General features: G+C 40.4%; 1 protein-coding gene across 1 annotated transcript in view; it reads right to left on the bottom strand.

Annotated features, from left to right (window-relative positions):
• Positions 1-437: 437 nt before the first annotated feature.
• hla-dqa1 (major histocompatibility complex, class II, DQ alpha 1) overlaps positions 438-14,164 on the bottom strand; it is a 30,337-nt gene continuing 16,610 nt past the window's right edge. Inside the window, 1 exon segment of the mRNA NM_001113067.1 lies at positions 438-2,917. Coding sequence (NP_001106538.1) covers positions 2,766-2,917 — 152 coding nt within the window. The 3' untranslated portion in view covers positions 438-2,765.

Below are 14,164 nucleotides of genomic sequence, written 5' to 3'. Positions count from 1 at the left end.
TGCGGCATGCTGCCCCTAAATTTGTCCCACTCTAGGCCCGGGCCTTTCTGGCCTCTCCTCAAATCCGGGCCTGGTTGTACACTGTTGGTTGGTTATGGTTACACTAGATAAAGAGCCTTAGTGCTCGAAACATGTTGTGTAAATAAAGCACATTTCAGCAACAAGTACTGCAGTGTGGCGCTCTCTCAGTGACTTTTTATGGTTATATGTTTCACACCTATGGTTGGGGTGTACATAGAGATTGCGAGCAGGAGCTTTTAACCATGGACAGCATGGTTACCTTCACTGTTTGAGATATTGTCCAGTATTTGAGTATTCTAAAGAGCTCTCTTTTATAAATTAATAAACAAGGTGGAATCAGTAAAAACTACAGAATATGTAACAATGTGAACAAGAGGTAAGTGTGTGCAGTATAAAAAAATACAACAGGCAACAGGTTGAATGCAAACATACAGTATTTAATGCATAAGGCAGAAGGCACAAAACTAAAGAAAATGTCCTACGTGAGATTTAAACAGCACTCTCTTATAAGATATAAATCTCTTAAGATATAGTTCTGTCTTCAATCATGTGTTGCATTCCAGCTACCGCAGGGTTACAAGCATTATTACTATACTGATCATCTCTACAGAAAGACAAAAGTTAAATGAATTATAGGGTTGGGGTTACACTTTTTAATAGCTTTATTTTTGTTTAGGAGATCAAGAAAAACAGCAGGGCATCCATTTAGTTTGTACAGAAAGTAGCAATCAAGATCAGGGCTATATAAGAAAATACAAGAAAGTACATGACTGGATAGAATACTTTGCAGTTCTGGAGCTACCAGACCATAGAGCAAGCCAATTAACAGAGGATGTTACAACTTCAACATTCAATAACGATCCTCCTTGTAGCTGGGGGTAATTTGATATTCATTCAAAGCCAACACATACATTGTATTTTAAATCATCATCAAATAAAATTGTGGGTTAGAATGATATACATCACACAGAAACCATTGCAAATATTGAGGCTGCAATTAAATGTAATTTTCAATTTCAGAGATGCATCTAAAAGCTAAGCTAATTTAAAAACAAAAAAATCAAGGAATCAATCTTTCATACACTGTAGCAGAGATTATAGTATGTGTGATGCCCAATGATATATGAGTGCTATTTCATGGTGAATATGAACAGTTTCTATTCTGTTTGTGTAAGCAAGGTATATTCAGCAAAACAAAGGAGAACAGATACACCACATTAAAAGAATACAAAATTGTCCCACTGATTTGCATACCACCCTCAAGCACTAGTATAAGCACTTGTCAGGTGACAGCTGGAAACATGAACTGCCATGATTTTGTGTTACTTAACACCTTAGAGCTATGGTGTAAATGGCATATTGTCCATTGTGTTTTGGGGCAGAAAAGCACTTCCAGAATTGTCATATGTTTCCCACTGAAGTGAAAGGAAAGTAGCAGTGGTGGATTCTACACTTCTCTTCTGTCTGCAAGTTTTTGTTCAAGAAGGTGAAACATTTGCCATCAGCCTTAGACTTCACTGTATATTTAAAGGGGTTTCACCTTTCAAATGCTATTGTCTGTTTTCAAAGTACAGCAAGAGTTATGAAGTTTTTCTATTCTTTATTAATGTGAGCAGTTTAGTAAACTGCTACAATTTGATTAGTTGATATATTTTTTAACTTCAGTCCCTACTGAGCATAATCCTTTAGATATATATAAAAAACAAGACAGTGAGCCGCACACACAGGGACTATATATATTGGTGAGATTCCGCCAATGCTTCAGAAAGATGTATCACAAATGTAGGAAATTGTAACAGTTCAGACTGTCTGTTTATAGTGTAGTGGACAAACACCAGAGGGAGGAAGTTTAACTTAAATCTATGGGATTTAATAGGATCTAGTAGGAAGGAACTGAAATAGTCATTGTTATTGTACAGTTGTACTGAAAATAAGCATTTGTTAAACTTATCCCTTTAAGAAATAAAAGAAAAAAATGCCTCCAGCCATGCAGAATATAGATACAGTTATTTCAGAATGAGACCAGAGACTTTTCTTTGAGTTTAATTCAAGTCTCCAGAAACTTCCTACTGCAGTCAAATTGCTGAGTGTCAGTGGAAAAATGTCTGGGTAATGCTGCAGCTTCTGGCATTATGTGAGTGCCTTTCAGATAACCCAGTGCTGATGATCTTTGCTGGCTATCAGTATGCCCTTCTCTAAACAGAATTAAGTACAAGAATGGTTTGGGATGGGATAATTAAGGTTAAATGAACAGGTAAATACATTGGATTTCCAATTTGAAGAAAATGATATTGCATTGGGAGGGGAAATTTACAATATTATTTCAGTGAAGTATGATTCATAAAAATATCAGAGCTATAAGCATTACAACATTCTCTGCTTTGAGCCTCAAGTTACATTGCCTGCATTACAGACTAAAGCTGGCCATACACGGGCAGATCCACCGGATCCGCACCTACGGGCAATGGGGCAGTCGGTTCGGGGACCGCATCAACGAGTCGATGCGGTCCCCGATCCGACTGGATTTTCTAACCTGGCCGATCGATATCTGGCCAATTTTAGGCCAGATATCGGTCTGCCAGGCCCCTCGTTTCTGCCCCTACATGGGCAGATAAGCTGCCGAATCGGTCCAAGGGACTGATATCGGCAGCTATAATCAGCTGCCGATATCAGTTGTGTGCAGAAGATATTATGCAGTGTTACTAGAAATAAAAAGCAGTAGACCCCCCCCCCATTTCTCTACATTAACGCTGGCTCCTCCCCTGTGCAGCACTTTGCTTCATCCCTTTAATGATGAGCATGACTCCAGCAATAATCCCAATGATTCCAACTGCCAGACCCAATGCACAGATCACATTTTGGTAGGCCTCTGAGGTGGGTGTTGGGACATCATGTTCTGTAGGGAAGAGAAACAGATTTTCAAAAACACAACTTTTAACAAAATAATACTTACATAGTTACATAGGGTTGAAAAAAGACCAGAGTCCATCAAGTTCAACCCATCCGAGTAAACCCAGCACCCACAACCTATACTTACCAATCTATACACTCACATACATAAACTATATTTACAACCAGTAATACTAACTGTAGATATTAATATCACCATAGCCTTGGATATTCTGCTTGTTCAAAAATGTATCCAGGCCCCTCTTAAAGGCATTAACAGAATCTGCCATTACCACATCACTAGGAAGGGCATTCCACAACCTCACTGCCCTCACCGTGAAAAACCACCAACGCTGCTTCAAATGGAAGCTCCTTTCCTCTAATCTAAAGGGGTGGCCTCTGCTGTGTTGATCGTTAATGGGAAAAAAGAACCCCCCCTATCTGCCTATAATCCCCTCTAATGTACTTGTACAGAGTAATCATGTCCCCTCGCAAGCGCCTCTTTTCCAGAGAAAACAACCTCAACCTCGACAGTCTAACCTCATAGTTTAAATCTTCCATCCCCTTTACCAGTTTAGTTACACGTCTCTGCACTCTCTCCAGCTCATTAATATCCTTCTTAAGGACTGGAGCCCAAAACTGCACTGCATACTCAAGGTGAGGCCTTACCAGGGACCTATAAAGCAAAATTATGTTTTCATCCCTTGAGTCAATGGAATGTGAATGGAATATACCATTTTAACAGGATGTAATCCCTATAAAATGTTGATGCTTAAAATTCCAGCTAAAAATATAAAAAGCGGGGGGGCGTGGCTGACCTAGCGTGAAGCAGACGTGTTTCGAGGACGCTCCCGGGCTCCTGACCCAATCCTCTTCCATCTGAGCATATTAACAGCCATAAAGCCCCAAAGCAGTGCCCAGGCTCCTAAGGAGACATATCACCATAGTTTCAGGCCAAAACAAGCTCTCCCGCTTCGTCCGTTGCACAGATCCTGCTCCGGCCCAGTGACGTGAGTGAAGCCGGGGACTCTCGTAATTGCACTACCCGCTGGAGGCCTAACGAGACGTGCGGTTCCTCGCCACACTGCACCTACGCACCCTTTACTTACCCTCCACACGCACTATAACAGGCTGCACTGATCCCCCACGGAGCAACGCCAGAACCTCACACAACACCTCGCACCAACACCATTATCTGGGCAGCACAAGGAAGGCAAACAACCCTAGCCCACGGCAGGAGTCTAATCTCTGCTGAGCCACCCAGAATAAGCCAGCTGGCTCTTTACCCAGACACACTCTATCCAGCAGCGCTACTAAGCAATATACAGCACATCTAAAATCTGATGTACCCATGAGGGGACGAAACTAACCACCAACAAACATGGATGCTTAACACACTAGCCCCATGCTACATAGCCAGGAAACAGGTGGAAAAACGCCAAAATCAAGTAGCAAATAACTCTCATAAACTGCTGATCATCTCCGGGCTAAAAAGGGACCAAAACATCAGAACAAAAAATCACCCCAGCAACTGACTGCATACTTTTCTCCACAAGCGCAATCCGACCCACAACCACAGGCGGACGCCATCTCAGAACCGCACGGAGAAGCACAGGAGAAACATACAGCACCCGCTCACGAGCTATCGCCAACAGAGGCGGACATCAAACAGCTCTCTCAAGACATAAGGAAAGAGGTACAAGAGCTGGGAAAATGAACTGCACACATAGAAACGAAAATGGGCGAATATGCACAAGCACACAATGAGCTAGCAGATTCACAAGCCCATATAGAATCTGAACTAGAACGGTTAAGCAACAAGGTCGCTGATTTAGAAGATCTCGAAGGAACAACCTTAAACTCAAAGAGGTTCCAGGGTCGGTCCAACCCCAAGACTTAGAGACCTACCTAAGAGGCCTAATGCAAGCAATACTACCAGATGCAACAGAAACTGAACTTACCACAGACAGAATCCATCGGGTCCAAAAGCCTAGGGCAGCACCAGAAACAGCCCCAAGAGATGTGCTAGCAAAAAATCACTTCTTCAGAATCAAGGAGAAACTGCTACAAACAGCCCACAAGAAGGATAACTGGCCGCCAACGTATGTGGATTTACAAATATACTCGGATCTCTCCCAGGCCACACTTGCTAAAAGGAGATAATTCGCAGAAATAACATCCAAATTAAGAGAATCCCCTATAGATGGGGATTCCCGGTCAAACTAATCGTGATAAAAAGTGGCGCACCAATGGTCCTCAACACACCCGACGAGGCTGAAAAATCCTTACACAAATGGGGCCTAGAACGCAGCAGAAGGTCACCAAGACATACTTCTCCCACAGTCTCATCCCCACAGAAAATCAAAATCACCAGAGAATGGAAAAAAACATGAATCACAAAAGGAAATTCCTTCCAAAATCCACTCGAAAACATAATCTGGTTTAGAGCACGATCAGCTCAATATTTTTCTCACTCCCTGTTATTGCAACAAAAAATCCTACCTCCCCACCCCAAGTCCTACTGCTATATTGCACTCGGGCACCATTAAAGGCGCAGAAAAGCCAAATTCGACCCTGCGGTAGATGGTAGCTATATAACCTCTTGAAATAGTTGTTATCTACTGTCTTGCTAATCTATATTTGATTTACTGTTAATATGGAATATCAGTTACTAAACAGTGTTTTCAGTTTATATGTTATACATATTTGGTTTATTCTTACTCACCAGGCTAATGCCTATAACAAACCAAACCTAATATATATGCCACCACTTAAGGGGAAGCAAACAACAATGCTATCATGGTATCTTTCTACTCCCTAAACGCTAGGGGTTTAAATACCCCACAAAAAAGAAACCTAGCATTGCATGAGGTCTTCAAAGCAAAAGCCGACATTCTATTTTACCAAGAGACACATTAAAAAAGATCACCCCAACTTCATGAACAAAAGATACCCACATAACATTCATGCCTATTCCAAAACAAAATCTAAAGATGTTTTAATATTAATTAAATGCCAAAATGGTATTCCAAAAGCAACAGTTGTTTGCAGACCCCTTAGGTAGATATCTGATGTTAACATGCTCAATAGAAAACCAGTCTTATACATTAATAAATGTATATGCTCCAAATGATAACCAATTGCAATTTTTAACTAAAACTTTGACAAATCTGTTGGAACATATAAGAGGGAGATGTATCATGGCGGGAGACATTAATAGTATCATGAACCTACAGCTAGACGTACACAGAACAAATAAAATAAACACTACCAAGCAGCAAATAAAAACGGCAAAAACAACAAGGGACCTGTTCCACAAACTAGCCTTAATAGACACATGGAGAGCTAGATACCCACAGGAAAGAGAATACACTTTTTATTCGCCTAGACATTCTATGTCCTCTAGAATAGATCACATATTTGTAGACCGTCAAACTATGACAGCAGTAAAAAAACATGGATTGGAATACAGACCTGGTCAGACCACGCACCGATAGGTATAGAATTAGCCCCAATGAGATCTACACAACACCTAACACCCTGGCGACTTAACAAGTCTTTATTATTAAGACCAGACATCCAAGTCCAACTCACAAAATCTATAACAGAATACTTTCAACAAAACACAAATACAACTGTAGACCCCCAGGTGGTATGGCTGGCACAAAAAGCAAGTTTATGAGAAGAAATAATAGCAAATAGTAAAAGGAATCCGAAAACAAAAGAGATAAAAGCCAAAACAGCCTAGAACGAAACATACAACAAGCAGAACATAACTATAAGAATAAACATACAAAACAACTTGAGCAGCAGATACAAAACGACAAAAAAGAACTAACACAAATAATTTTAGCCAAAATTTAATATAGATTAAAACTCCTAAAACAATTTTACTACACCAAAAACAATAAAGAAAATAAGATCCTAGCATCTAAATTTAGGGCCAAACAAGCTCAAACTAGAATACTATACCTAATACAAAACAATGCTAAGGAATGTAGATAAAGACGCGTTAGTCTAGAGTTGTAGTTTAACAAGAATGTTTTTATGGACACGCGAATAAAGATTACTTTTTATTGAAAAGAGCTCCTGGAGTGCTCCGTCTTTATATACATTCCTTAGCTCTGACTCACGCCTGGACCGGGGGCGTATCCAGACGTGACAGCACGGAACTCTTTGACCGTGGAACTGCTCCGGTGAGTGCTCCCCAGATATTACTAATGTTGACTAATACAAAACAATGCCAAAATTACAGACCCAGCGCAAATAGCAAACAAATTTGCAACATACTACACCTCACTCTATAACCAAAACAACCAAGATAAAGAACCTAACCCCACTAAAGTACAAATAGAACAATACCTTATTGCACTACACTTGCCCCACCCCAACAACACAGAAAAAGAACTTCTCAACGCTCCAATAATTCAAGAAGAAATAGAGCAAGCAGTAAAACTACTCAAAATAGGAAAAGCACCAGGTCCAGACGGTTTTACAAACATACTATAAAACATACAAAACACTGCTTTTACCGCCTCCTAACTACATTCCAAAACATAATGGATACAGGGAAAATTAACGGAAAAAGAAAGGTAAAGTCACTTGGGGGTGCCAAAATGTTAGGCACCCCCAAGTGACTTTAACCGCCTACCTTTTACCCCGGGCTGGTGTCACTGTCAGGAGAAAACAGCACCAGCCCGGGGTAGCTGCCGGCACTTCCTCCTTCCGGCTTCGCTGCGCGTGCATGCGCAGTAGAGTGAAAAGCCGAACTTAAACATTTAAGTCGGCTTTTTCACTCTACTGTGCATGCCCGGCCACCGGCAGCTTAGGAAGCTGAAGGCGGAAGGCGGAAGCGCTGCGCTCCAGGTACCCCGGGCTGGTGCTATTTTCTCCGAACAGGGGCACCAGCCCGGGGTACGAGGTAAGCGGTTAAAGTCACTTGGGGGTGCTTAACATTTTGGCACCCCCAAGTGACTTTGCCTTTCCTTCTCCTTTAACCCAGAATTCCTTCAAGCCTGCATCACAACCACCCCAAACCAGGTAAAACTACAGATAACTGCCAAAATTTCAGACCGATAGCCCTCTTAAATACAGACCTCAAACTATATTCCAAAATATTAGCACAAAGACTAAACAATAAATAAATAAACAATGACCAAGTTGGCTTTATCACACATCGATAAGCACCTGACAACATACGAAAATTACACAACCTCTTACACATTATTAAGAATCAAAAATACCCATCCCTACTTCTATCACTCGATGCAGAAAAGGCATTCGACAGGGTCCATTGGAAATATATGGAACAAACACTAAAGAAATTCCAACTAGGAAACACATACATTAAAGAAATACTGGCATTATATTCATCCCCTACAGCAAGGGTAAACGCATCAGGGATCCTGTCGAGTGCCTTTAACATCACAAACGGGACAAGACAGGGCTGCCCACTCTCCCCGCTCATATTTGCATTAATTGTGGAACACCACTAGCTTGTAAAATTAGACAGAACACAAACATAAAAGGAATACCAACACCAGAAGGGCCACAAACAATAGGATTATTTGCTGACGATATAGTACTTTCCCTAACCAATCCCCAGACCTCATTAACTAACCTAATTAAAGAATTAACAGATTTCTACCAAGTTTCATGGTATAAAATTAACTCCAGCAAAACCCAAGCTCTACCCATTAACATACCACATGGGGTTCTACAAGCACTACGACAAGAATACACATATGACTGGAGAGAAACTCACATCACCTACCTAGGAATCAAAACCCAGACAATCTTTACAAATTGAACTATCTCCCACTACAAAAAACACTCCAATCAGATTATCAAAACACAAAATATATCTTGGTTGGGCAGGATAGCAGCACCCAAAATGAATGCACTACCAAGATTATTATATTTATTCCGAACAGTTCAAATACTGCTCCCGCCATGGTACATCAAATTATTACAAACGCAACTGAATAACTTTATATGGAAAGGTATGAAACCCTGCTTTTAAGGTTCTACAGCAACCCAAATTAAGAGGGAGACTGGGAATTCCCAATATACTGCTTTATTATAAAGCCTCTCAACTAGAAACGGCCATCAGAATGCATTCCCCTACAACCCACAAAAAATGGCTCCTAATAGAAACAAGCTCCATACAAAATACGACTTTACCCCAATTATGCTGGCTAAACTGATTCTCACAACCTGGGACAAACTAAACAGAAAAGGCGATTTGGGCAAATTTCCCTCACCGCAAACCCCAATCTCCAACTTACAGCACCTCATCACAGAACTCTCACCACAGAGCTGGATGGATAGCGGTATTAACACGATATCAGACTTATACTTTATCACAACTTACCACACCTTCCACCAACTACAAGAAAAATTCAAACTCCATAACAAGGAGCTATATACATAGCTAAGAGTTACCCACTTTCTAAATAAGGTTACACCAAACCACAAAACTAAAAGGACAACCAATAAGAATAGAACACCTAAGCAGTAAGGTCGGAAAAGGAATAAAAGGGATTCACTCGGACTGTTACCGATTCCTACTAGAACTACCACCGGACTATAAACACTCATTTATGCAAAAATGGGAACTGGATTTACAAACAGAACTCACCCCAGAACAATTGGGTAAAATCTTTTCTATAACAACTGGCGCAACACAAATCACTTAGAAACAGCTAAAAAACTGTTATATAGATGGCATTTAAAGTGATACCGACACTAAAAAACTACTTTACAAAATATGAATCTACATAAAAAGTTACCTATAGGTCACGTGTGCTTTTGTAAGTAATTGTTACTGGATATCCCTAAACCTGACTGTTTTGCCAACCTGACTGTCCCTTCTCAGATTGTCAGTTACAGATTCTAATGCTAACGGCGTACTGCTGCACAAATATGGTCACCCCCTCACAGAGTAACATGGGGGATCAGATAGGTTATGTAAAAGCACTGGACAAATACTTTTAAGATAAGTTATAAATAGCATGCAAAGACAATGTTATTATAGTTGTAAAAAAAAGTTTAGTTTCTGGTGTCAGTATCTCTTTTAACACCAGTTCGACTGCATCATATCTCAGGCAGGGGTGGGCCGAGCCGACCGGGCGCCCTAGGCAACCCGGTCGGCTACCTCGCCCCTGCACCACGCGGTGTGCGATGCGGCGCGACGCAAAACTGTTCTAGGGGTAGGCAGGAGAGGCTGCTGTCTGGTGCCCCCCAATCATTGCACCCTAGGCAGCTGCCTCTTCTGCCTACCCCTAGTTCCGGCCCTGATCTCAGGAACCTATCCCAACGCGTGCTGGAGAGGATGTGACCACCAAGGGACCCTGATACACATAAGGTGGCAGTGCCCACAAGTTAGCAATCTATGGCAACAAGTTTTTACAATAATAACGAAGGACCTACAAATTAACCTACCAAAAACACCAGAGGCAGCACTGCTAATGCATTTCCCAGAGACTATCTCTAATTCCCAAAGAAAAATGTATTCCATATCCTAAATGTGACCACAACACTCATAGCTAAAGTCTGGAAAACAGGAGGTACTTCAAAATTAAGCAAATACAAAAGATGGACAATAGAATGACAATAATAAAAAGGAGCAATACAACAAAATTTTGGCACAATGGAACACATACTGAGAAACTATAACATCCACCCCACATAATGGGCAACAACAATAACCAATTAAAAACTCAGGATTTCATCTTAAAATAAGACTATGATTTATAGACAATAGACTTACCTGGTGTCTTCTCTTTCTTTCAAGTTATTTCCCATGTTATTAACCCCTTTTCTTCCCTTATCCTACCCAACTAAAATGTATCAATAAAGGAAAACCATACCTAAACCTTTAACCTACCACTATATATCCTCCCTTATTAAACAGTGTATAAATCAAAGACAGCGACAATACATGTTCTAGAATGTAACTATGTAAATTGCTATTACTGATTGTGCACAATAAAAAGAGGTTTAAAAAAAATATATATATATAAAAAAGGCATACCACATACCTTGCAGGGATTTGAGAATGAACTGAGGCGTTCTAAAACTACAACGCCCCAGGCTGTTTTTCTATAAGGTCTGAGCAAAAATCCTTTTAGTATGTATGTAGTATGTATGTATGTATGTATGTATGTATGTATAACTTTATTTATAAAGTGCCACAAGTGTACATTACATTAACATTTATTTATAAAGCGCCAACATTTTCCGCAGCGCTGTACAATAAGTGGATTACATACATTGGACATACAGCGTAACATATAAAGCAATCAATAACCGATACAAGAGGTGAAGAGGGCCCTTTCCAAAAGAGCTTACAATCTACAGGGAGAAAGGGTTGAGACACAAGGTGTGGGAATGGGCATGACCAGAGTTGTGAGAGGTGTGGCACAGGGTATTGCTAAGCTAGATTAGGGTAAGCCTCTCTAAATAAATGTGTTTTTAGAGATTTCTTGAAGGCAGAGAGATTGGGAGAAAGTCTGACAGTTTGTGGGAGTGAATTCCAGAGAAGGGGGGCAGCCCTTGCAAAGTCTTGAATGCGAGCGTGTGAGGAGGGAATGAGAGAGGAGTTGAGGAGCAGGTCAGTAGAGGAGCGTAACAAGCGGGTTGGATGGTACCTAGAGATGAGTTCAGAGATGTAGGGTGGGGCAGAGTTATGGACTGCTTTAAATGTGAGGGTCAATAGTTTGAATTTTATCCTGGATGGTAGGGGAAGCCAGTGCAGGGATTGGCAGAGTGATATGGCAGAGGAGGAGCGGTCGGAGAGGTGTATGAGCCTGGCAGCAGTATTCATTATGGACTGGAGAGGGGACAGTCTTTGGAGGGGAAGGCCAATTAATAGGGAGTTACAGTAGTCCAGGCGAGATATTATAAGAGAGTGAATAAGAATTTTGGCAGCTTCTTTACGCAGCGCTGTACAATCTTACAATATACAAAATTACACACAGGGAGGACAAGTGTTATAATAAATACAATAAATAAGTATAAATACACAGGGAGTAAGTGCCATGTGGTATGGGACACAGTAGGAAGGAGGTCCCTGCCCTGTAAAGAGCTTACAGTCATCTGAAATCTTAGTCCTGCAACCTGACAGTATTACCTAGAAGTATTAGTTAGATATTAATGACTAATTATATTACTTGCCTATCACATTTAGAGGTCAATGGGAGATGAAGAAATAAGATTTTCTTTTCAAGAGATTGTTTTGTGTAAGAAGCATGTGCATTATTACTAGAGGAGAAAGGCTAACAAAGGGGAGGGCAATAGGAAGAGGACAGTTATAATTAGGAAGGGGTAGTGGGATAGATGTAGAAAAAAGTGTTATCATAATATACATGTCACAATAATATCTTACCATAATATTACAAGTAGCATATCAAATTATAACTCAATCATTATAGTAAGATAAAAATGGTGATGTAATAAAATTAGTGGGAAATACCAGTTCTATGTATTCCAAACAAGACTGAAATCTCCCAATGTAATCCCTGCCTTCAGTAGAAATAAAGACTGGAGAGCTCACCACATAAATTATAGAGATCAGTACTGTTTGCCCATCTACATGAACTCAAGCAAAATTATTAAAGCAGGTAGACAGATTTAGCAGGTAAACTGCAAGATTTTTACTGTAAATAAAAATGTGTTTGATTTATCAAACAAGAAAACTATTCATACTCTTATGGTAGAGGGAACAGTTTTAATCTCGTATCTGTATATGCCTATATATACTACTTATAACTGTGTGGACAATACATAGGACTTGCTTTTAAAATATATTATACATATTATTTTATTGGGCTACTTTAAAAGCAGAAATATATGTTTTCCCACTCGTGATAATCTCATTGGGTTTTGATGCCTGAAGATTGTCCTAAAAGTTTTTTACTATGTTAGGTAGTAGAAAAGTTATAGGGTAAAACTTCTGATGTGAAGCATAACAAATTTAGTGTAAAGGTAATACCTTTATTGGCTGCCTAAGTTGATAATCAAAGCAAGCTTTTAGAACCTTTCAGTTACTTTTCTAAAGCTGATTGAAGCTGCATAGAGACACAATGTTGGCTCTGCCACTATGGCAGTAACTTCCAAGAACAGATACTCAATACATTATACATTGAAAGGTGAAGAGCAGTGACAACCCAGTACATTAAATACAGTGAGTGGGAACTTTGACCTCAGATACATTATATACAGTGAGAGGCAATGGCCTTTAGCATGGGTGTCCGCAGAAAATTTTCCATGGGGGGGCAAGTAAGCTAGCATCATCCTGCAACAGGCAATATTTAATATATATTTTTATATATATATATATATATATATATATAATATATATATATATATATATATATATATATATTATATATATTTATTTTTTTTTGCAGGATGATACTAGCTTACGTGTGTCTGTATGTAAAAATATACAATTGTAATTAAATATATTTTAATTAATGAATACATTTACAACTGTTAGTGCCTTTTGCAACTACTCTGCTCTACTCAGCTACCTACTATTCACATAATTCAGTACTCAGAAACACACATTAGATGGATCAAAATAATAATTTATTTGTAAAAATAATCTTGATAACATAAAATAGTAGCCAGTGCTCTGTTTAAACATGGCACAAAACAGGTTTGCTCTAAACAGCAAAAAACAGGGCCCCCATTCACAGGGCCCAAATTGCCCCCATAAACAGGGCCCCAATTGCCCCCATAAACAGTGCCCCAATTGCCCCCATAAACAGTGCCCCAATTGCCCCCATAAACAGTGCCCCAATTGCCCCCATAAACAGTACCCCCCATAGACAGTAGCCCCCACACACAGTGCCCCAATTGCCCCCATAAACAGTGTCCCCAATTGCCCCATAGACAGTAGCCCTCAAACACAGTGCCCCCAATAGAAAGTGCCCCAATTGCCCCCATACACAGTGCCCCCCATAGATGGTAGCCCCCACACACACAATGCCCCCAATTGCTTCATACACAGTACCCCCCATAGATGGTAGCCCCCACATACAATGCCCCCCAATTGCCCCCATAGAAATTACCCCCAACAGACCAGTCATCGGCGGCGGCTCCTTCTCTTATGCCGCTGCAACAGGCACTTCTATAAGGTTGCGCCTCGCCGCTGACATGTGACGTCATACGCACGGGCGCAACCATATAAAAGGGCCTGTTGCAGCAGCATAAGAGAAGGAGCCGCCGCCGATGACTGGTATGTTAG

Source organism: Xenopus tropicalis, chromosome 8 (assembly GCF_000004195.4).
Source record: "Xenopus tropicalis strain Nigerian chromosome 8, UCB_Xtro_10.0, whole genome shotgun sequence".
NCBI classification, from domain to species: Eukaryota; Metazoa; Chordata; class Amphibia; order Anura; family Pipidae; genus Xenopus; species Xenopus tropicalis.
This window is presented reverse-complemented; position numbering and strand designations above follow the sequence as displayed.